The 25,380-nt window shown below is 44.7% G+C and overlaps 1 protein-coding gene and 1 pseudogene across 1 annotated transcript in view; one reads left to right on the plus strand and one right to left on the minus strand.

The window, feature by feature from the left end:
• The window catches only part of LOC122906946, a 441,004-nt pseudogene that overhangs the window by 238,569 nt on the left and 177,055 nt on the right, over positions 1-25,380 (plus strand).
• Positions 1-25,380, minus strand: part of LOC122907409 (serine/threonine-protein kinase LATS2-like) — a 171,393-nt gene that overhangs the window by 12,739 nt on the left and 133,274 nt on the right. The window contains 1 exon segment of the mRNA XM_044250286.1: positions 21,491-21,698. Coding sequence (XP_044106221.1) covers positions 21,491-21,698 — 208 coding nt within the window.

Below are 25,380 nucleotides of genomic sequence, written 5' to 3' on the forward strand. Positions count from 1 at the left end.
CCACAGGAGACACAGAGGGCAAAGGTCAGGGATGAAGGACAAGGGTCAGAGGAGATGGATTCTTCCTGCTGGTGGGGAGGGGCACCAGACACTGTTGGTGGAAGAGATGAAGGCACAGCTAGCTCCCCAAGGACCCACAGAATTTGGGTAGATGGAGAGTCCAGGGGGGTATTCTTGGCAGGGGGAACAGCCAGAGCAGAGGCCAGGGGGACAGAGGATGAGCTGAGTGGCAGGCAACAAACAGGGACATGAGAGACAGCAGAGAGGGAGCTAAGGTTGGGGCCAGACTGTACCAGTTACAGAGGCTTTCCAATCGGGGACATGGGGCAATGAGAAGATCAGTTTGGGGTAGAGAGATGATAAGCAGAGCTGGAGGCATTCCGAGGTCAGAGAGATCACATAGGCCAGAGCGGGTGGGAGACAGGCAGGGACAAGGTGCCTGTTGGTTGGCTCAGTAGAGCTGTGGGCGCACAGGAAGGATGGCAGAGGCTGGCCTCCTCGAGACAATAATGGAACAGGCTGAGGCAGCAAATGGGGAATTTGTGGGAGGGAACACAGAGCACTGTGAAGTTGGAGGGGCAGGCAAGTAGGGAGGAGCAACAAAAGGCAGAAGGGGTGGTGACAAGAGACAAGAGGGGGTCCAAAGGCATAAGGGGTAGGAAAGCAATGCAAAGGAGATCCCATGGCTCAGGCAGGAGGAGAACAGGAGTGAGGGTGCAGGAAGATCCCAGGATGACGAAAAGGAAGCTCAGGGCTGTTCCGGGCAGAAAGACAGTGGCTGTGCTAGCTAAGGGCCACTCTGGAGAATCAGAACTCATCCCAGACACTGAGAAGGAACTGATCTCCCTGGCTTTTCAACCAAGTGCTTTTCCAGGCTAACTCAACCAAGTGCTTTTCCAGGCTAACTCAGAGCTGACCACTATGCTCCTGCCAGCCCTGGGACAGGGCATCACCTACCAATGACCTTCATCAGACCAATCTGTCTGTCCATGTGTCCTTCTCTGGGACTGGGAGAACCTGGTGGGGCCTGAATTTCACCTCACTTGTGGCTGTATCCACCCACCTAATGCAGCAATTGGAACAAATTCAGCGCCCAATATCCCTCTGATTATGTAATACTAAAATCCAGTTTTCCTTTCCTGGCCATATCCCCGCTTCATGGCAGGACAAAGCACACTGGCTGCTACCTGTGTCTATATTCTTGGTGACACCAAGAGACGTGACAAGATGATTGGGGCAGGGGGCAGGCACGGATGGCCTGAGATGGATGGGTGGGGACGTGGTAGGTGCAGGAGGCAGGGCATGGCGGGGGCAGGGGTTTGGGAGAACACGGAGAGGCATTTATGAGGCAGAGGGAGAAACAGTAGTTAAGAACAGAGCTGTGTTTTGAAAGCAGAGCTTGGACGGACAGAAATGGCAAGTGTGTCAAATCTGGTGGGGCTGTTGAGAAAAGTGCAGAAGTGAACACAGCGATGCCTCACCTGCAGACAGGAGGTAATGCTTCAACCTCCCGACTTCACAGCTATGTTATGCGATGAGATCATGTCTGCAGAGAACTCTCGACAGCTCGGAGGAAAACACGGTATAAGGCCGCATCTTATCAGGATCACCCTGGAGCTTTTGGCACCCACTTAAAATACGTGCCCGAGGGGGCTGACCCTAACCACGGGTGTCTGCTCTGTCTGAAACATGACCACCAGCTCCCGTCTTCTCCAGGGTGAACTGCCAGACACGCTCACTCCCTCAGCACCTGCCGAACGGCAGAAGAATGTAGACTCTCTGACAGACCACCACATTCTCAAACTCTCCCAGTTTACTGGGTACCCATGATTTCAGGTTTATACGTTTATTGTGCTTTGAATCTAGGAACTTAACCAAGAAAAATGAACAGGAGACCACAAATAATGACTGTTCATAGCAACGCCTCAAATCATAAAACCTAACCCATGCTAACGAGGCAACCTGTTCATTAAAAACCATCAAATAATCCAGGTCAGGAGAGTCTTGCCCTGTGTGTTCCTCATCCTCATTTGGAAAATAAGTGGTTTGTATACGTTAACTCTCAGAAGATGCTATATACACACATGTGCAGCTAGGTTTTACAGCTGAAGGAAATCCAGGATCATTTCTAAATCCACGGGAACACGCACGCTGCCTCTCATCCACCCGCCCCATCTGCCGTGGACTGCGCACAGACCCAAGCAGGCGTCAGCCAGTGCTAAGCCCGTCCAACAGCATACCCTGCTCCCTGCATGGCTGCTGCGTGTGACCTCGCTAAAGCCCCACATGACTCTGGCTCTCAGACACCAAGCCAGCAGCTTGGACTGTCACCCCGGGAAGTAGGTTGGAACCTGCTTGGGGAGAAGTGCCAAGAGAGGAAGGGCAGCAGCCGCTGCCTCCCGCATCCCCACAGGGTGTCCAGGTGCTCCCAAAGGTCAGATGCCCCTCCTGGCACAGGTCAGCGATGATGGTGGAGCCAAGTCTGTCATTATACACAGTATTTCTAATGTACCCAAGAATGCCCAACTTCTGCCCCAGAGCTTAGGTACTTTTCCTGGATGGTATGTGCTTGGACACTGGCATATCTATATGCATGCTGCACGGGCTAGTACATGCAGTCCCCCTGCCCCTTTCTCCGGTAGTCATGTCCTGTCTCCCTCTGGACTGTCTCTTCCTCTTACCCGTCCCTGTACCACCCCTGCACTCCCCACCACCCACACACATATGCTCCTCTGTACCTTGTACTCCCATCTATTACTGATCTGTCCCGGGGCATCTCAAGTCTCCCCTACTAGTGTAGCAGCCCAACGAGCACAGAAGCAATGTCTCGCTAATTTTGATTTCCTTAGTACCTTCAGTAATAAGTGTCTTTGGAATAAAACTAAAAAGGCCTATCACAACTGTAATAGAGAAAAGGAAAACAAAACAAAAACCAAGGGAGAAAAGGGGTGACCTAATAAGGCCAAAGTTAAAGTGATGTGGCATGTGTGGGGCCCAGGCGGTGACAAGGCCCCCCATCCCCCACAAGGACCACCTCATTCACAGGAGCTGTGAAAACAAAGTGATCATCTTCCAACCATTCCTGAGACCTGACTAACAGTATCACTTCTTCCCACACAGCTTTTTTTCAGTGTATACCTTCCATGGAAATGCTCCATGGGCAGCCTTGCCCTCCAAGGCAGATCTGAGAGGAATCTGGGCTCTGAGATCTGGTGGGCCACCTGTCCCTCCCACCCTCCTTTGTTGCAGGACAGGGCTTCCATGGAGTTCAAGGGAAACAATGAGGGATGAACCAGGCCCTAGGAGGGCAGAGGGGCCCCCAACCAGGGGCAGCTGCATGGCAGTGGGAGTGAACAGGGGACCCCAGTCCCCAGACCAGTCAGGGGATCCAGACTTCAACATCCATCCCCAGACCCCAACTGTGTCTGTCTGTCCATTGGCGCCTTCCATCCCACTCCCTGTCTCATCTCAAATCCCCATTTCACAAAACTGCTCTTCAGTTTTCAATGGACTGATGAAGAAACAAACTACTGATCAGCCCATTATCAAATTCATAATAAAAATGACTGGGAGGAAAAAAAAATACACCCCAAGATGCAATTAACAACAACTAAAAGTACCTATTACAGAGGTTTGCACTTAACAGAAGGGTGACTTTCTATCCGAAATTCGAACCTGGGAAGCTCAGAGATACAGACATGGCCAAACAGTGGCTGCTCATAGCTCACAGCGTGGAAGCAAAGATGAGCAGGAGCTGATATGGTCAAAGCTAATCATGAACCCAATCTTCACTGTAAAATTTCAATGGAAACTACTTGGTTTTGATGAAAATAAAAGTAAAAACGGAAACAATTATAAATTATCTAATTTCTAATGAAACCTAATGTGGGAGCTGACAAATGATGACCTTAAGCCTGTCCCAGAAAGTCACTGAAGCTTCATTTCCCACATTCTCCCCAACTTGTAGGAAGCTGTCCTGCCACCTGCTGCCCATAGGAGCCCATACTGCTGTCTGCTAGACTCTCCGCAGACCCCACACAGTATGTCTTGTGGTGCAGCTGGCTCAGCTCCAAGGTTTCCCTCCTATTAGAGAAGGCTAGAGGGTGACAGAGACAAGACAGGCGACTGCTCCCTGGAAAAGAGATCCCACCAAAGGCCCTGGAAACACTTCAGCGTTCACCCACAGCTTCCTAGTCGGCCCCAAGGAGCAAAAGCTCACAGGCAATTTGGCGGCACCTCTTCTGGACAAGCTGCCCCAGGGATGAGAGACTGAGAGAGAGGAAAGAGTCCACAATTCTATGCTCACTAGTGACCGCCACGGGCCGCACACCACATGCCAGGCATGAGCAGAGAGTGGCAAAGGTGCTCACAGCCGTGTCAGGACAAGGACGACTGGAAAGGGGGCCGGTGCCCTCCGGCTGGGCGAAAAGCCTGTGCACAGGCAAAGAGACAAGTGCACAGACAGTCAGGGGGATGGCAAGAGGCTGGCACCAGCAGATGGAGGGGGATGAAGCGAATACCGGGCATCGAGGCCTAGAGCTAAGCTGAGGCCCTCCTTTCTCAAGCGCTCACCCACCGTCAGTCAGTTCAACGTCCTGATCGAGAATTGTGCAGGGCCATTCCAAGCATAAAACCTGCTCCTGAGCAGGCAGCAGGGTGGCAGCGCACTACAGAGCCTCGACGTGGAGCATGGAGCCATGCGGCCTGGCTTCACTCCTGCCTTCTGCCACGTAGCAGCTGTGTAACCTTTAGCCAGCCAGTTATTTACCTACTTTGAGCATTTATTTCCTCCCTGTGAAAGAAGGTAAGAGGGCGCCCCACAGATTAGAAGAGATAATGACATGTTTCAACACCATTTAAGGGTTTGCTCTTATAGTTCACAGAGGTACTTCAAGCGTCTCTGGTGACAAACATAAAGATTATGTTTGCAGACAGATTTGATACAGATTCAGTATTTAATCTTTCTAATACTTTATACTTCATTTTTCCTACCACAATTATAACTAGAACGGTAATGAATTCTTTTCACCAAGTCTCAATGGACACCTCCAACCTCTTCCAGTTCACCTAGGGCTGCCCCATAAATATTACTCCGTTCCGTGGGTGCTAAAATGGCAACAGGGTTGGGTGGCCGTGCCCTGAAGTGAACAAGTTGCCCTAAGAAGGATGGTCAGGAATCTGACACTAGAAAGAGCTGGCTGAGTGACAGAATGACTGAATGGGACTCTGGCGGGAGAGCCACAAAGGAGGAAAGGGGTGCCTCTGGGGAGTCCAGGAAGTGGGGAGGCAGGATGAGGTGCTCTGGGTTCTCACGCAGGTTGCCTCCTGCTGTGTGGGAAGGTGGAGATAAAGCACAAACAAGGGCTGTACCCAACCACAGGCTAAAGGAAAAGTAAAACGCATACTGAACACAAAAATCAAACTATTTCCCCAAGTTTTCCTTTAGTACCTAATTTGCATACCTGGGCCATTCTTCAGGAAAGCCTCTTCTATAGAAGTTCACAAAATCTTCAAGCTATACTACCATGTGTCTCCTATATTGCTTACCACTTACTAATTATCAACGGTCTAAAACTGAGCAATACAATAGGTTAAAAAGACTGATAACTTTATGCCACCTAGCAACATGCACCAAGAAAATATTATGTACAACTCATTCTCCTAAAGCACTCCAGAAAGCTTCAGTTAGGATTGCTTAATAGCTCATACAAAAGTTATGCTTATCCACTAGGGACTCAGGCACCGTGTCTATAAGCCAGCCTTCTCTTTCACACAGCCCGGCGTGCTGGGGTTGAAGCTACTGCATGAGCTGTGCTAGGTCTGGTACAAGCTGCCTCCAGGGTTCAAACTCACTTCCTTGGTGACTGCTCTGTGCCACCTCCGGCAATGACTCCACCTGTGCAAACCCACCCACCTGTTCCAGTCTTCCCATTCAGTAAACAACAGTGCCATTCTCCCAGCCTTGGAAGCATCCTGACTGAGATTTCCTTCACATCCCACATCCAATCTAGAAGCACTTTTTCTCAGCTTTACCTAGACTAGAGTAGTAGAAGATGCTTGATGCTCTGAAGGCAAGAGCCTTCCACTTTAGGTATTTCTCCCAAGAGATTTCTCCTTTTATATTTTATCAATAAACTGTTGAGAACTTAAAACTGGTTCTTGTTAAAATAAATTCTGGAAAATGGGATTTCCCCATATCTTGTCTGCTATGAAAGGGACTGCAGTGAGGCAGTTTAACAAAATGGCCAAGTGGCTGATGTGTAGGGCATGGAACCAAACTGCCCTTCCGCTGTTCTGGCAGACTTGAGCTGCTCCTCACCCCAATTTCAAAGCATTCACCAAGACCAGCCACTCCTCCACTGTAGGTCCATTTCACCTAACAATCCCCTCTGCCTAGTCGGGATCCTGCCCCTCAGTAAGCTTCCTACCCAGCAGCCCTGCCAGCTGCTGCAGGGCTCCCAGAGCCTGCCCTGCCGGCCCTGCAGCCCCAACACGACAGGAAGCCCACCGAACAGCACGAGGAGGCCCAGCAATCAGCTGTGCTACTTCTCCAGGTGCGAGGGCTCTTGATGCCAACAATACCCAGTCTGGGGAAAAGGCTGTGGTCTGGCCAGGGATGTGCCCCACCCGCCTTTGCTCTCCTGACATGATCACCCTCAAATGGGTACATTTTCTCCACCACTCACAGGTCCTCCAGTACAGAGCTGTAGCAAACCTAGTTTGCGCCTACAGTTTTTTTTTTTTTTTTTTTTTTTTTTTTTTTTTTCTGGATACTAATCCTTTATTGCTTTGCAAATATCTTCTCCCATTCTTGTGGGTTTTCTTTTTTTTTTTCCCAATTTATTTATTTTCAGAAAAACAGTATTCATTATTTTTTCACCACACCCAGTGCTCCATGCAAGCTGTGCCCTCTATAATACCCACCACCTGGTACCCCAACCTCCCACCCCCCCGCCACTTCAAACCCCTCAGACTGTTTTTCAGAGTCCATAGTCTCTCATGGTTCACCTCCCCTTCCAATTTACCCAAATTCCCTACTACTCTCTAACGCCCCTTGTCCTCCATGCTATTGGTTATGCTCCACAAATGAGTGAAACCATATGATAATTGACTCTCTCTGCTTGACTGATTTCACTCAGCATAATCTCTTCCAGTCCCGTCCATGTTGCTACAAAAGTTGGATATTCGTCCTTTCTGATGGAGGCATAATACTCCATAGTGTATATGGACCACATCTTCCTTATCCATTCATCCGTTGAAGGGCATCTTGGTTCTTTCCATAGTTTGGCGACTGTGGCCATTGCTGCTATAAACATTGGGGTACAGATGGCCCTTCTTTTCACGACATCTGTGTCTTTGGGGTAAATACCCAGGAGTGCAATGGCAGGGTCGTAGGGAAGCTCTATTTTTAATTTCTTGAGGAATCTCCACACTGTTCTCCAAAGAGGCTGCACCAACTTGCATTCCCACCAACAGTGTAAGAGGGTTCCCCTTTCTCCACATCCTCTCCAACACATGTTGTTTCCTGTTTTGTTAATTTTGGCCATTCTAACTGGTGTAAGGTGATATCTCAATGTGGTTTTAATTTGAATCTCCCTGAGGGCTAATGATGATGAGCATTTTTTCATGTGTCTGATAGCCATTTGTATTTCTTGATTGGAGAAGTGTCTGTTCATATCTTCTGCCCATTTTTTGATGTGTTTGTCTGTTTCGTGTGGGTTGAGTTTGAGGAGTTCATTATAGATCCTGGATATCAACCTTTTGTCTGTACTGTCATTTGCAAATATCTTCTCCCATTCCGTGGGTTGCCTCTTTGTTTTTTTGACTGTTTCCTTTGCTGTGCAGAAGCTTTTGATTTTGATGAAGTCCCAGAAGTCTATTTTCGCTTTTGTTTCCTTTGCCTTTGGAGACGTATCTTGAAAGAAGTTGCTGTGGCTGATATCGAAGAGATTACTGCCTATGTTCTCCTCTAAGATTCTGATAGATTCCTGTCTCACGTTGAGGTCTTTTATCCATTTTGAGTTGATCTTTGTGTACGGTGTAAGAGAATGGTCGAGTTTCATTCTTCTACATATAGCTGTCCAGTTTTCCCAGCACCATTTATTGAAGAGACTGTCTTTTTTCCACTGTATATTTTTTCCTGTTTTGTCGAAGATTAATTGACCATAGAGTTGAGGGTCCATATCAGGGCTCTCTACTCTGTTCCACTGGTCTATGTGTCTGTTTTTATGCCAGTACCATGCTGTCTTGGTGATCACAGCTTTGTAATAAAGCTTGAAATCAGGTAAGGTGATGCCGCCAGCTTTATTTTTGTTTTTCAACGTTTCCTTAGCGATTCGGGGTCTCTTCTGATTCCATACAAATTTTTGGATTATTTGCTCCAGCTCTTTGAAGAATGCTGGTGGAATTTTGATCGGAATGGCATTAAAAGTATAGATTGCTCTAGGCAGTATAGACATTTTAACGATGTTTATTCTTCCGATCCAAGAGCATGGAATGGTCTTCCATCTTTTTGTGTCTTCTTCAATTTCTTTCATGAGTGTTCTATAGTTCCTCAAGTATAGATCCTTTACCTCTTTAGTTAGGTTTATTCCCAGGTATCTTATGGTTCTTGGTGCTATAGTAAATGGAATCGATTCTCTAATTTCCCTTTCTGTATTTTCCTTGTTAGTGTATAAGAAAGCCACTGATTTCTGCACATTGACTTTGTATCCTGCCACGCTGCTGAATTGCTGTATGAGTTCTAGTAGTTTGGGGGTGGAGTCTTTTGGGTTTTCCATATAAAGAATCATGTCATCTGCGAAGAGAGAGAGTTTGACTTCTTCATTACCAATTTGGATACCTTTTATTTCTCTCTGTTGTCTGATTGCTGTTGCTAGGACTTCTAATACTATGTTGAACAAGAGTGGTGAAAGTGGGCATCCTTGTCTTGTTCCTGATCTCAACGGGAAGGCTGCAAGCTTTTTCCCATTGAGGATGATATTTGCTGTGGGTCTTTCATAGATAGATTTGATGAGGTTCAGGAATGTTCCCTCTATCCCTATACTTTGAAGCGTTTTAATCAGGAACGGATGTTGGATTTTGTCAAATGCTTTTTCTGCATCAATTGAGAGGACCATGTGGTTCTTCTCTCTTCTCCTATTAATTTGTTGTATCACATTGATTGATTTACGAATGTTGAACCATCCTTGTAGCCCAGGGATGAATCCCACCTGATCATGGTGGATAATCTTTTTAATGTGTTGTTGGATCCTGTTGGCTAGGATCTTGTTGAGAATCTTAGCATCCATATTCATCAGTGATATTGGTCTGAAATTCTCCTTTTTCGTAGGGTCCCTGCCTGGTTTGGGGATCAGGGTAATGCTGGCTTCATAGAAAGAGTCTGGAAGTTTTCCTTCTGCTTCAATTTTTTGAAACAGCTTCAGGAGAATAGGTGTTATTTCTTCTTGGAAGGTTTGGTAGAATTCCCCAGGGAATCCGTCAGGTCCTGGGCTCTTGTTTTTTGGGAGATTTTTGATCACTGCTTCAATCTCGTTATTAGATATCGGTCTATTCAGGTTGTCGATTTCTTCCTGGTTCAATTTTGGTAGTTTATATTTTTCCAGGAATGCATCCATTTCATCAAGGTTGCTAAGCTTATTGGCATATAACTGTTCGTAGTAACTTCTGATGATTGTTTCTACTTCCTTGGTGTTAGTTGTGATCTCTCCCCTTTCATTCATAATTTTATGAATTTGGGATTTCTCTCTTTTCTTTTGGATTAGTGTAGCCAGTGGCTTATCGATCTTATTGATTCTTTCAAAAAACCAGCTTCTAGTTTCATTGATACATTCTACTGTATCTCTGGTTTCTCCCTCATTGATCTCAGCTCTAATCTTGATGATTTCCCTTCTTATGTGTGGAGTTGGTTTGATTTGTTGTTGATCCTCCAGTTCTTTAAGGTGTAGAGACAGCTGGTGTGTTCTGGATTTTTCAATTTTTTTGAGCCAGGCTTGGATGGCTATATATTTTCCCCTTAGGACCGCCTTTGCTGTATCCCATAGGTTTTGGACCGAAGTGTCTTCATTCTCATTGGTTTCCATGAATTGTTTCAGTTCTTCTTTGATCTCCTGGTTGATCCAAGCATTCTTAAGCAAGGTGGTCTTTAGCTTCCAGGTGTTTGAGTTCCTTCGGAACTTTTCCTTGTGATTGAGCTCCAGTTTCAAAGCATTGTGATCTGAGAATATGCAGGGAATAATCTCAGTCTTTTGGTATCGGCTGAGTCCTGATTTGTGACCCAGTATGTGGTCTATTCTGGAGAAGGTTCCGTGTGCACTTGAGAAGAATGAGTATTCTGCTGTTTTAGGGTGGAATGTTCTGTATATATCTATGAGGTCCATCTGGTCCAATGTGTCGTTCAATGCTCTTGTTTCTTTATTGATTTTCTGCTTCGATGATCTGTCTAATTCTGAAAGAGGCGTGTTAAGATCACCTACGATTAGTGTATTCATATCAATATGACTCTTTATCTTGATTAACAGTTTTCTTAAGTAATTGGCTGCTCCCATATTGGGAGCATAGATATTTACAATTGTTAGATCATCTTGGTGGATAGTCCCTTTAAGGATTATGTAGTGTCCTTCTGTATCTCTGACTACAGTCTTTAGTTTGAAGTCTAATTTATCTGATATGAGAATCGCTACCCCAGCCTTCTTTTGAGTCCCATTGGCATGAAAGATGCTTCTCCACCCCTTCACTTTCAGTCTGCGTGTATCTTTAGGTTCAAAATGGGTCTCTTGTAGACAGCATATGGATGGGTCCTGTCGTTTTATCCAATCTGCAACCCTGTGCCATTTTATGGGTGCATTGAGGCCATTCACATTGAGAGTGATTATTGATAGATACGTTTTTATTGACATCGAGTTACCTTTGAAGTCTTTCTTTCTGTAGACTGTCTCTATATTTCTGTTCAATGCTATTCTTGGGATTTTTCCTCTTTTATAGAACCCCCCTTAATATTTCCTGCAGTATCGGCTTGGTGGTTGCATAGTCTTTTAAGTCTTGCCGGTCTTGGAAACTCTTTATCTCTCCATCCATTTTGAATGTCAGTCTTGCTGGATAAAGTATTCTTGGCTGCATGTTCTTCTCATTTAGTGCCCTGAATATATCTTGCCAGCCTCTTCTGGCTTGCCAGGTCTCTGTGGACAGGTCTGACGTTATTCTGATGGGCTTCCCTCTGTAAGTAAGGAGCCTCTTTGCCCTGGCAGCTTTCAAGAGATTATACCTACAATTATAATTTCTCAATTTGACTATCAGGTGTCGTGATGTTTTTTTGGAGTGTATAATCTTGGGTGGAGACCGTTCAGCCTCTAGTACATGAACGCTGGTTTCATTCGCGAGATTCGGAAAGTTTTCATGAAGGACTTGTTCCACGACATCTTCTAGACTTCTTTCTTTCTCCTCCCCTTCAGGAATTCCAATAATTCTGACGTTGGAACGCTTCATGGCATCACTTATTTCCCTAATTCTGCTTTCGTGGGATCTAAGCTGTTTGTTCCAGGCTTCCTCCTGATCCTTTCTCTCTATCTGTTTGTCTTCCAGATCACTAATTCTATCTTCTGTCTCAGTTACCCTAGCTTTGAGAGAGTTTAGATTGGATTGGAACTCATTGAGAGCATTGTGGACCTCCTCCCTGGTAGCTTTAAGCTCCGCCCTAACATTGTGAACATCCTGTCTGGTCGCTTTCAGTTCGGCTCTAATCAATTCTGTTTGGTCATCCATGGCTTTCTCCAACCTAGCTATTGCCTGGATAATTGTTAGCCTGAATTCTCTTTCCGACATATTGTCTATGTTGATAGCCGTTAGCTCTGTTGCGGAAGGTCCATCCTCTGTATTTTTCTTCTGTTGGGCATTCCTCCTCCTAGTCATTTTGGTGGGAGAAGACTGAACAGATGTAGCTGGATGTATCAACTCTGGTGCAGTCAAGGTGCACCCTGGAACACTTCCTGATCTCCGTCTCAGAAGCCTCAGTCTGGGTGCAGAAGCTGAATAAATTCCCCCTTGGATGCTGGCAGTGCAGGTTCCAAGTTAAAGACCCTGGGGGCGCAGGATCTTTTGCTCGTCCCCAAAGCCAAGGCAGTGGCGGCTGTCTGGGAGCTCCTGACCGCCAGAGAGGTTCCAAGCAGCGATCGCACACTGAGATTTTGCCGCTGGCCGGGGCTGGGAGTGCCCGGCTTGCGCGCACCTCTTTTCAGAGGCGGCTGTGGGTCGGGCGCGCGTCTGGGGCACTGAGAACGGGGCGCTGGTCCGTAAGCCGCAGGCTGGGCTTTTGCGCGCCTCTGTCCGGGGAAGAGTTTCGCGGGCGCGAGGCTTAGACTTTGAAACAATGGCCCGGGTCAAGAAAGGCCCCAGGGCCTTAGAAACCCAGGAGAGCTGGAGCGACGTGCACGCGCATCTCAGGCTTTGTGGTAGGGCTAGCGCGCGTTCTGCAGACCGGCTCCCATCCCCTCACAGGAGCCGGAACCCCGCGCTCTGGGGCACGCTGGCGGCTTAGGGACCAGGAGCCGGTTTCCCCGCCGCACTCTCTCTGCCTCCGCGCCGGGGAGGCCGTCTGGGACCGGGGACTCAAGCCCCTGTCCCTAGCCGCCCCGATTCCCACAGTTTGCCCCCGCGATCCTTTGCTCTTTTGGAGTGCTTTCAACCAGTCTCCGAGTTAATGCTGGTCCCCAGACGCAGGGCACTCTCGCTCGTATCGGGGTATTACTTTTGCACCGGTCGCCTCTGGTGCGCCTACAGTTTTTGAGTCATAACCCATAAGAGGACAAAAGCTGGGTTCACACACTCTATAAGGCTCGATTATTTTATGGGCATCGATGCAGGATTAAGATAACTGAAAGTCAGGGAAGAGTTATTATGTATGAAGGAAGGAATTTTCTATGGAGGTCCTTCCTGGTAAGGAAGCATTTTTTTCAAATATAGCAAAGCCATATCCCAACATTTGAACATTTCACTTACAAATTTTGGCTGCAAAATGAGAAATGTAGAACTCGGGTCTTGTTGGGTCCATGTGGGCCTATGTCTCAGTCCTCAATACACACTATTAACTTAATTTCAGAGTCAGAACGGAAGAAAAGAATCTCTGGCCATCCCTTGATGAAGACCCCATCTCTGGTCAAGACCCCCAGCCACCTGCGCACTGCTGTCCTGGGACTCAAACACCTCCCTTCTATCCCCAAATCAATGGGCACTTCCTCAGCCTGTCCAGGAAAAGGAAGACAGGACAGCTAGCTTTGTAATTGGGTGGTACTCCTCTTTTTCACCTTAAAAAGGAATCTGATCCAGAAGACTAGATTTCCTGAAGAGAACACCAAGATGGAAAAGAAACAAACAGCAGCGTATTTGGGAAGGGCAGCCACGGTGAGCAGCAGCCCTGAGAGGAGAGGTGCCCGGGTGCATGGAAAGCTACGGCCCAGAGAGAGGCTCCCGGTGCGCATAGCCCACACATGTCGCAAGGGCTGCTGCCGCCCTGCGTTCCCTCAACCAAATGCTTCCAGGAGTTCTTTTGGAAACAGTGTGGAACACAGTGTTTCAGTGCATCCTGCCGCCAGTTTGTCAAGCCTTAATCAGAAACACCGGCCTGGGGCCGACTGGATGTGAATCACCAGCCAGCCCAGCAGACCAGCCTCCTGCCATTCTCTCTGCTCTGCACGCAGTTCCCAGACAGAAGGAAGAGCTCTCTACGTGGGCTTGTAGGCACTTCCTCGTGTGTGTGCTCCAAAAATGGCTTGGACGAACAGACGCAACCTCTGACTTTTAAAGGTGTGTGCCAGAAAAAAAAATTACTAATGCACATTAGTGGCTCATAGCAACTTCAACAGCTCGTGGCGGCCTCCGAAAGGTTTGCTGGATGAAGCCACTGGACCTACACCTTATTTACCCAGCAAGTGGCTGTGAGTAGGTATAGTAACAGCCCAGTACTTTGGAGGAAAAAAACCACTTCTTAGAGTAACCTGTAGATAAGAGAATGAAGAATAAATCTGGCCTAAAACTAAACATGAAAATTTTCAACCTTGCCAATGATCAAAGAAACACTAATAAAATAATATTTTATAATCACTATTAGCACCGAAATAAAATAAAACAGTATAAAGACAAATGGGTTGTTGAAACTCTTCAACAATCCCAGACTTTTGGTGGCAATATAAACTATCATACTCCTTTAAGATAAATGTTTGTTATTAAGTATCAATAGTTATAAAATTTGCTTGTACCCTGATTAAATAATTTTACTTCTTGAAATTTATTCTAAGCCTGGTTTTTTTTTTTTTTTTAAAGAAATCTCTACCACCAACATTGGGCTTAAACTCATGGTCCTGACAGATAAGGAGTCTCATGCTCTACTGACTGAGCCCAGCCAGGTATCCCTTTCAGGCTAATTTAAAATAATACTTAAAAAGTATTTTAAAAATCAATTTGTACAAAGAGGTATCCAAATTAGGTATAATAAATCAGCCCCTTAAATAGAAGGAGGTGGGAAAGGAGTTGGAAGGAGCTTAAATATCCAATGATAGAATGATTATGTTAATTATAATTAATGTATTGCCCAGAACATACTAATACAGCCATAAAAATACTTTCTATGGCCACAATTATTTCACTTGGCAAAAATTTACTAAGCACCTACTACTGTTCTCAATACTAAATATGCAGTAGTGAACAAAACATGCAACTTGCAATAGTGTAAGCAACATGCAAAAATGCTTACATACAAAACATTATGTATCTTTAACTACGTACGAATTAATTATTATCTGTGAACAAGAGCTTAATTAGAACATGAGAAAAGAATCTGACTTGATTTTATATTGAACTACCCATGATTTCTTTTTGTTAAAGACAGTAACACAGTAAGAGTACTTATTGATGAACATGCCGCATTCCATTAGAATAAAACTACCTGTATTATCTAGCATCATCATTGTGAGCAGGTAATAAACTATTCAGATCACAGTGGAGTCCAATGAGAGAGCAAGATTTCTCAAGGTAATCCCTCTAAAATACCATGATATTGAGGGATATTTGCTAAACTGCTAAAGATTTTTACTTTTGCCACTGTCAAGGTAGGTGAAGAGAGGTATGCACATTCCATGGAAACTTAGTACAGCAAAATTCCCTCTTAGTTTTCATACACACATATGGTTTCAGGGGTCCCAGATCCTCTCTTTCTACTCATGTGTGCCTGTGTCCAAAAATGAGGACCAACTCCTCCATCCCTTGTAACAGGCTGCAGCTCCCAGAGGATGGTGGAGTCTATCGCCCCACCCCTTCAGTCATGGCTGGCCTGGGATCTGCTCCAGTGGAATGAACCACAAGTGAAACTGTGCCCGTTCTGTGCCTTGCCTAGCCTTCAAGAGGCCTGGCTGCTTCCATCTTTACTCTTTGGCTCCCTGTGTGACTTAAGAGAGACCCAGCCAGCCTCAGCAGTTCCAGCCTGCCCCGCTTCAGTTCTGGCTTGTGGGTGATGCCATCTTTGATGCTAAACCCCCAGCTCAGCTCCCAGTGGAATAAGCCATAAAGAACCCCAGCAGATGTCACATGGAGCAGAAGAACTGTCCAGGAGAGGCCAGCCAATGCAGAGGATCACCACAAATAATAAATTACTGTGATTTTGCAGCCACCAAATGTTCCGGGATGGTTTGTTACACAACAATAGACAATTGATAACTGTCTCATGTTTTTCTGCAGTATGTAATCTGGGGAAAAACGTATGATTACCTATTTATCTTAAAACTTTGCATTATCATAATTTGGCTGCATATTCAGCAGTAAGTAGTACTGCCTTTCTACACAGTCTTGCAACTCTTTTGGCCCTCAAATAGATACTTGGTTGGGTTAATATTTGACTACAAAATTATTATTTTATCTCTAAACGTTTTTGTTCTCTTAAAGGAGGACCTAACCCTTGGGTATGACTTGTTACAGTAATTAAACCCAATCTCTTGTTGAGAAAAATAAACTATTTTTTTTAGCAATGAAAGTAATAAAAAAAGTAAATATACAAAACCACTTTAAAGTGCTTCAGGAAAGAATAGGCAAATGAATCTTTTTTTTTCTTAAGTAAGCTCTATGTCTAATATGGGGCTTAAACTCAAAATGCTGAGATCAAGAGTTGCATGCTCTACCAACTGAGCCAGCAAGGGGCCCCTGGGCAAATGAATCTTTAACAGCGCACATGCTGTTCAATGTCATGTCTGCAAGGGAGAACTCCTGGGTTCCAACCACATGTGTGCATGGGCATGCACTTACAAGTGCATACAGCCCACAGTCTGGGCTTAGGAAATCAGCACTGTACTGAGCTTCCCAGCCCCAGTCTCCAATCTGCAGGCATCCCTGTGCTCTGGCAGGAAGCCCTTTGGCTCCAGCAGCACAGGGAATAATCCAGCAGAATCCTGATCCAAAGAGTGAGAGCCAAAGCCCAACAGAGATTGAGCAAGATCTTCACAAGCCAGAATCGGCTCTGGCCCCTTCTCTCCAACACACAAGACATCCCTGCTCTTATGACGGACAACAGGTACTCTAAAATGTGGCTGGTAAAATTCAGCAAAAAAATAAGTATACACACAATGCACACGGAGTTATCATATGCCTCACTTTTATCAAGTCTCTAAAACAACCTCTACTGCTGAAGGAAATGCAGATCATCACTTCCAGTGTTCTGAGTGCTTAGGGAAGCAAGAAGCCTCTGGCAGCACAGAAATTGTGTGATCCACAGGAAGCAATGATGTTGGCCCCTCAGAAGACAGAATTCTAGGGAAAATTCTGGTAACCATCAGCCATGGGTTTGACTTCTTGAGTACGTACAGGTCCATATTTTCCCAGCACAAAAGAAAGCCTATCACTAAGAGCACACACTTTTCAAGAATGAGCTGAAGAATGCCAGATGGGAGGGTAGGGCTGAACTCAGGCAGAAGACAGATCAACAAAGTTTCTGGCTAAGAGGACAAGATTATACAGAGAAAACTTAGAACATAACCTGACCTTGACAGAGTAGATAATTGAATAGATACTAAGAGACCCAAAGCCAGCCTTCTTGGCTCCCTCTGTTGGGGAGAGCTCAGGCTGGCCAGGATGGCACCAACCTCAGGCTTTCTCCTGCGGCTTTCTCTTCCTTTTAAGACAGGCTCAGAGGTCAGGACAAGAGTCCAGGAAGAAGGACTTGCCAAAGCTTGGGAGTTCGACTGCAAACTTAACTATGAACTTCTATTGACGTCTAACAGGGACACTGGTAGATAGATACTAAAGATAAGGTAAGCAAAAGGTCACCTGCCATTTGTCTTTGGCTCCTAGAGGAGCATTACCCAGTGGTAAGGAGAATTAGGACAGGAGGTAATTTTGAGTTTTAATTCACACTCTTGATGGGAATTCTACCTTTAGAGGAAAAAAAGTCTCCATAAAGGAAAAGATTCAATGTCTGCCTCAACCCATTGATGCCTGAGGAAGAAAAATCATAGCAAGACAGTGATGGGGCCAGTGGTCTGTAAGCAAGGCATAGGGATGGAGCCAGTGGTCTGTAAGCAAGGCATAGGGATGTTATTAATGAGCAAAAGAAAACTGTGCCCGAGATGTGCATGCTTTTATCAAAGATACTGGTACCCGTCCCTGGTCTCCAATACCCACTGTATACATCCTTTGAAAAGTGCAAGTAGATGACAGGTTCCACTCTATGAAGAACTGTCTGCTACCAAAGCATACATACTGTGATGGGCTTGAGTTTATGAAGGACTAGCCTGTGCTGGGACTGGGCATCAAGCCAGCCAAAAGATAAACCAGAGTCCTCGAAGCTGAAGCATGAACAGCTTAAACACGGTTCTGGACAAACAGATTTCTCCTACTGGGCTCCAAGCCAATCCCGGCTCTTGAAATTAAGTCCACCAAATACGTGGGAAGACTGGCTGTTCTTCACTTCCGGACAAATGCTGCCTGTCAAGTTCTGCCCCTGTCTATGAGAGTCCTACCTGAAAACAGCACATGGACCTACTTCACTAGCCCATGCTTTTGTCACAGAACTTGAAGTTCGTTTTCCTTGCTTTTTAAATGAGTAACTGTTTTTGGTTTTTCGGTGTGTTCTGGGCCCTCAGAACTACCTCTGTCTCACTTTGTTGGGGATGGTCAGCCCGTAAGTATCAAGCAGAACGGGCGTTTCGATGCAGTGTACACAGAGCTCTCTTCCCTGTGGTTATTTATTTTTTTTTTATGTATCAAGTAAATGGGAATATCTAGAAAGCTATAGGCTGATCAAAGAAAACAGTAATCTGCTACTTTTGTAAGAACTCTTCGAAGATAGTCAGGTAATATAGCATAATTTATTAAAATGTGTAAGTATCTTTTTTTTTAAAAGATTTTATTTATTTATTTGACAGACAGAGATCAAAGCAGGCAGAGAGGCAGGAGGAAGCAGGCTCCCTGCAGAGCAGAGAGCCCGATGCGGGGCTCGATTCCAGGACTCTGAGATCATGACCTGAGCCGAAGGCAGTGGCTTAGCCCACTGAGCCACCCAGGCACCCCAAATGTATAAGTATCTTAGTTATGAAACATGGTAGTGAAAACTGAAATTCACTATTAAGTTTTTATGTATTTTTCAGAAACAGTTACAGTATAACTTTGAGATGAATATATATTGGGCAGTCAACTTTTAATTCACATCTCCAAAGACTTGGAAGCTCTGTAACAATCTTCATTTTCCAACAATGCTTTATTTTTATTTTTATTTTAAGTAGGCTTCACACCAAATGTGGGGCATTAACTCATAACGCTGAGATTAAGAACTGCATGCTCTGCTGACTAAGCCAGCCAGGTACTCCTCCATCAATGCTTTCAAACCCACTCATTTTGTTTCAAACTTGGCTATGACTAGCAGATATAATTTTTTTCTTAATTCTATGTTGCTGACAGTGAGACACTGCATTTCCAAAATAGTGGTGACAAACATTGCCAAATAGTGGTATAAATTTTATGTTAAAAAAATCTATCTGTTTGGCAATAATCTGGAAAAAGGGAACCCTCATGCACTGTTGGTGGGAATGTAAACTGATATAGCCACTTTGGAAAACAGTATGGAGCTACCTCAAAAAATTAAAAATAAGAATACTGTATGATCCAGCAATTCCACTTTTGGGTATTTATCCAAAGGAAATAAAAATACTAACTCGAAAAGATATTTCCATCCCCATGTTTGTTCCAGCATTATTTACAACAGCCAAGACATGGAAGCTTAAGTGTCCACTGATGGATGAATGGATAAAGAAAATGTGGTATCTATATCTACGTCTACACACCCACCCACCCAGCCCCCCCCCACACACGAATATTATTCAGCCATAAAAAAAGAGCTAGAGAATGACAAATACTGTATGATCTCACTTATATGTAGAATCTTAAAAAAAAAAAAAAGAAAAAAAAAAACCCAAAGCAAGCTCATAGTTACAGAGGAGATACAGGCAGTTTTCAGAGGTGAAGTGTGGGGAATGGGTGAAATGGGTAAAGGGGTCAAAAGGTATAAACTTCCAGTTACAAAATAAGTAAGTCCTGGGCATGTAATACATAAGCATGGTGACTACTTAATAATACATACTGTATTGCATCTTTGAAAGCTGCTAGGAGAGTAGATCCTAAAGTTTTCATCAAAAAAGAAAATTTTGTAACTATGCATGGTAATGGATGTTAACTAGATTCACTGTGACAATCGTTTTGCAATATATACAGATATTGAATCATTATGTTATATACCCTAAGTTAATATGTCACATATCAATCATACCTCAATTATTTAAAAAATGTGTATATGACATTTTAATATTTTTTAAAAGATTTTATTTATTTGAGAGAGAGAGAGAAAGAGACGGCACCTACACAGGTTGGGGGGTAGGATGGGCAGAGGGAGAGGAGAAGCAGATTTCCTGCTAAGCAGGGAGCCCGCTGTGGGAGTTGATCCCAAGACCTTGAGATCATGACCCGAGCCCAAGGCAGACACTTAACCGAATGAGCCACCAAGGTCCCCCAACATTTTAATATTAAATATATATTAATAGATTAAAATAAATAATATTAAATAGAATGCTACATTTACATTCTTGTTGTGCCCAATAGGGCAAGGATATCTTCTGCCAAGTTCAGATGACAAACATGTCTCTCAGTACCCAATTTTTCCTAGGAAGGAAGAAATTATCAATGACGTTTCTTAGAACACCAAGGAGTGAACCCAGGTCTCTGAAGAGCCTTTGCTGTTAGCTACGTTACCACAAAGCTCTCTCCTACTCAGGGAACAGGGGTAGGCCAGGCCCAGCCCAACAACCTGGACAGCCACCACCGGAGGATACAGAGCAGTGGATGTGGGCGCAGATGCGTACATGAGAGAGGGAGAGATGGAGAGAGGGACTAATTGTAGAAAAAGGGGACAGGGCACCTGGGTGGCTTAGTCATTAGGCATCTGCCTTAGGTCATGATCCCAAGTGTCCTAGGATCGAGCCCCACACTGAGCTCCCTGCTCAGCGGGAAGCCTGCTTCTCCCTCTCCCATTCCCCCTGCCTGTGTTCCCTCTCTCGCTGTGTCTATCAAGTAAATAAATAAAATCTTTAAAAAAAAGCAGGCTCAGTGTGGCTGGAACACAGCAGGCAAGGAAGGCCAGGATGGTGAGTGCCCATCCCACTGAGACTCCCAAGGCTGCGATGCTACTTTGACTATGGCCACAGGAAGCAGTCCATTTTACACAAAAACTCATTACACACGCACCTAACTGATCCAAGTGATTCAACACCAGCTGTGCGCTGCACTCTTCCATCCCTCCTCTACTTCTTGGCTTTGGAATGCTGGACATTATCCTGCAGATTCATTTCAGGATGAAAATGGGCAACAAACCAGTGGGTGGGAACTCAACGCACAGGCCATGATAAGGACTTTGGCTTTCACTCTGAGTGAGATCAGAAGCCACACAAGAGCACAAGATCTGCCTTTGGCTTTAAAAGGATTGCTCAGGGGTTGCCTGGGTGGCTAAGTGGGTTAAGCCTCTGCCTTTGGCTCAGGTCATGATCTCAGGGTCCTGGGATCGAGCCCCGCATCGGGCTCTCTGCTTAGCGGGGAGCCTACTTCCCCACCCCTTCTTCTTGCCTCTCTGCCTACTTGTGATCTCTGTCTATCAAATAAATAAATAAAATCTTTAAAAAAAAAAAAAGGATTGCTTGGGGGACGCCTGGGTGGCTCAGTGGGTTAAGTGCCTGCCTTTGGCTCAGGTCATGATCCCGGGGTCCTGAGATCGAGTCCTACACACTGGGCTCCTCGCTCAGCAGGGAGTCTCCTTCTCCCTCTGCCTGCCATACTCCCTGCTTGTGCTCTCTGCCTCTCTAATAAATAAATAAAATCTTAAAAATAATAAATAGAAGGATTGCTCAGGCCGTGGTATGAGAACGGACTGTAAAGGTGCAAGGGGAGAGAAGGGAGATCAGTTAACACAACAGACCTGACTGATTCCACAAGCTCTGTGGCACAGCAACTGCATGTAAGGGCCCTCCTGGGACTCCCGCTGGGCTCTCAGGAAGGTCCTTCCAGCTCCAATGGAGCCTCTTGTTACTATCTCCTGCTGCTGCAGACCACAACCCTTGGTTGGGTGGGAGGCGGATATCTCCTCAGTGTGGGGGGCAGGCTTGTGGGTATTGTTGGAAGAAAGACTTGAGACAGACAGAAACAGAGTCAGAAACTGTGCACATGGTCTCCAATTTTCAGAATGACTCCAAAACACCGGTATTCATGTTTTATGAAAATCAGGAGATGAGGCTTGGAATGAGTAATCATATTGCAAGTGGTTCAAACTCAACTAGTCAAACAAAAAAATACAATGTCATTAGTAACAGAGAATTGCATTTTCTTTTTTAGAGAGAGAGCATGCAAGTGGAGGTGGGGGAGGGAGAGGGGGAGAGAGAGAGAGAGAGAATCTCAAGCAGACTACACGCCCAGCACAGAGCCCAATGTAGGGCTCTGTCTCACAACTCTGAGATCATGACCTGAGCCAAAATCAAGAGTCAGATGCTAACTGAGACTGAGCCACCCACGTGCACCCAGAATTGCATTTTTAATTTAAGTTCAATTTAGTTAACATAGTATATTATTAGTTTCAGGGGTAGGATTTAGTGATTCATCAGCTGCACATAACACCCAGTGCTCATCACATCACCCAGTTACCCCATCCCTCCACCAACTTCCCCTCCAGCAACTGTTCTCTACAGTTAAGAGTCTCTTATGGTTTGCCTCCCCCCAGAATTGCATTTTGAAAAACTATTTCACACCTCTTAGGTTGACATATTTAAAATGTCTGACACCACCAGCTATTGGCAAGGACAGGGAAACCTGCCCTGATAAACCAAGGAAAGGAGTGTGAATTGGTATAACCACAGAGAATACTTTGACAATATCTAGGAAAGTTAAAGATGACCAAATCCTGTGACCCTGAAATCCTACTTCTAAGTATATACTCTAGGGAAATTGCCATGTTCACAAGAGGACATACAGAAGAATGTTCGCTGCATTTCTGTTGGTAAAAGAAAACTGGAAACAATCTGAATGTCCATCAATGGGCTAGTGGATAGATAAGTGATGATGTAATTATACAGTGCAATACAACTGAGCAATTATAATGAATTAGAGCCTCTTCTGTCAATAAGGATAAATCTCAAAAACATGCTGCATGAAAAAAGTAAGTTGCAAAATCATACTGTACAAAGCTTTTTCCCCAAATTTGTAAAACAGTCCTGTGGATTGGTTATAGGATGCATGGGAAAAAGATGAACTCAGTATAATAGAGGCTGGGGAGGGAGGGGAGTGATCAAGGCTGGAAGAGCCCCAAGAAGCCCCACTCTGTATGTAATACAGTCTCTAAAGCAGCACCAGGATTCCTGACTCCAAGTTATATTACAGCTGTAGTCATCAAAACAATACTGTATGCATGAAACAGACACATAGATCAATGGAATAGAATACAGAACTCAGAAATAAGCCCACAATTACATGATCAATTAACCTTCCACAAAGCAGGAAAGGATATACAATGGGAAAAAGTCTCTTCATCAAAGCTGTTGGGAAAACTGGACAGCTACATGCATGCAGAAGAATGAAACTGGACCACATTCTGTAAGAAACACACAAACATAAATTCAAAATGGATTAAAGACCTAAATGTGAGACCTGAAACCATAAAAATCCTAGAGGAGAGCTCAGGCAATAATGTCTCTGACATCAACCATTGCAACATTTTTCTAGATACATCTCATAAGCAAGGGACAATCAAAAAAATTAAAAGGCAAACTACTGAATGGGAGAAGATATTTGCAAGTGACATATCTGATAAAGGGTTGGTGTCTAAAATATATAAAATACTTCCAAAACTCAATATTGAAAAAACAAATAATTCAATCAGAAAATAGGCAGAAGATATAAACAGACATTTCTCCAAAGAAGATAGCCAACAGACACATGAAAAGATGCTCATCATTACTTACTCTCAGGGAATGCAAATCAAAACTACAATGAGGAGACGCCTGGGTGGCTCAGTTGGTTAAGCCACTGCCTTCAGCTCAGGTCGTGATCCCAGGGTCCTAGGATCAAGTCCCACATTGGGCTCTCTGCTCAGCGGGGAGCCTGCTTCTCTCTCTGCCTCTGCCTGCCACTTAACCTGCTTGTGTGTACTCTCTCTCTCTCTCTGACAAATAAATAAATAAAATCTTAAAAAAAAAATCCTAAAATGAGCTACCACCTCAAACCTGTCAGAGTGGCTAAAATCAACAACACAAGAAACAGCAAGTGTTGGCAAGGATGTGGAGAAAAAGGAACCCTTGTGCACTGTTGGTGGGAATGCAGATTGCTACAGCTTCTGTGGAAAACAGTAGGGAGGTTCCTCAAAAAAAATTAGAAGCAGAACTACCCTGTGATCCAATAACTGCACTACTGCTTATTTACTCAAAGAATACAAAAAAACTAATTCAAAGGGTACATGCTCCCGTACGTTTACAGCAGCATTATTTACAATAGCCAAATTATGGAAGCAGGCAAGTGTCCATCAATGGATGAATGGATAAAGAAGAGGAGATACACACACACACACACACACACACACACACACAGGAATATTATTAAGCCACAAAAAGGAATGAAACCTTGCCATTTGCAATGACGTGGATGGAGTTAGAGGGTTATGTATAACACTAAGTGAAATCAGTCAGAGAAAGACAAATACAATATCATTTAGCACCATGAGTTTGCATCTAATCAGAATATGATGGTAGCACTGAGTTGAAGAAGTAATTAGTGAGTGGGGCAGTTATTGGACTTAATGAGGTAAGTCACCAGAGAGAAGTCAACTGCCTACAAGTGCGAGAAGCAATTTGGGTCTAAACTCTACATGTTACCTTAACTAGGACTGGGCTTTAATATACAGAGGAGGTCTACAAATTGTTTATCAGATAGCATCTGCTACGTATTTAGAGCAGGGCAGATAATTGAGGTTAAACAGTGTCAGGAACCACTTAAGGCCTGTTTCAACCCAAGTGTGAAAATTTGTTAAAATCTTTTTGTCACTCTAGTCCTGAAACTGAGATTAAAATTATAGCTCTATCTGTTCCAGACCTACTATAGCAAAGCCTATATCAAATCCCTGCAAAAAATTGATGGGCACACAATTTGAAAGTTGAAAGTCTCACCAAGTTACAGGAACTTTGTTAATATAAAGCATTTAGACAGCTCTGCCTTAGCAAAATATAAAACCAAGCCTATACAAGTTCAAGGTGATCAGAAATAGTAATGTCCCATGTCGCGGCCAGTGAGACGAATCGACCAGGAAAACCATGAGGGCTAAGAAGATGATGAAAAGAAATTAAGAGACAAAGAGATGGGGGCAGGAGGGACACTGAAGAGGATGTCCAACAGTGCCGATTTTATTCCACATCTTACAATCATTTATAAGGCAGACCAGAATAGGAGGAGTAATACATCTGTACATAGGCAGATGACCACAAGTTTCTATAACAAGTTTACATTTTCTACAAGCAAACCTCGTGACGACAGGTAGGTTCGGCTAAAACCATTAGCAAGACAATCAACCAGGGAGTGGGTTATGGGAGGTACAGAACAACAAGGACCAACAAAGAATTCATGACCCTGACCACATTGTTCCCTACTGTAGGGAGAGTGTGTGGGAAGTCATGTAGGCCAGCACACGACACATAACACAGACCCTTTCTCAGTGTTACTCTACTTTCCCGTCCTTAACCTTGTCAAGGTGTCCGGACTTTGAAGGAGACACCAGTCAGGGCCTGGTTTGGTCCTCGACTCCAACCATGCCGTAGACTCCAACAGTCCCAA

The sequence above is a fragment of the Neovison vison genome, chromosome 5, assembly GCF_020171115.1.
Source record: "Neovison vison isolate M4711 chromosome 5, ASM_NN_V1, whole genome shotgun sequence".
NCBI classification, from domain to species: domain Eukaryota; kingdom Metazoa; phylum Chordata; class Mammalia; order Carnivora; family Mustelidae; genus Neogale; species Neogale vison.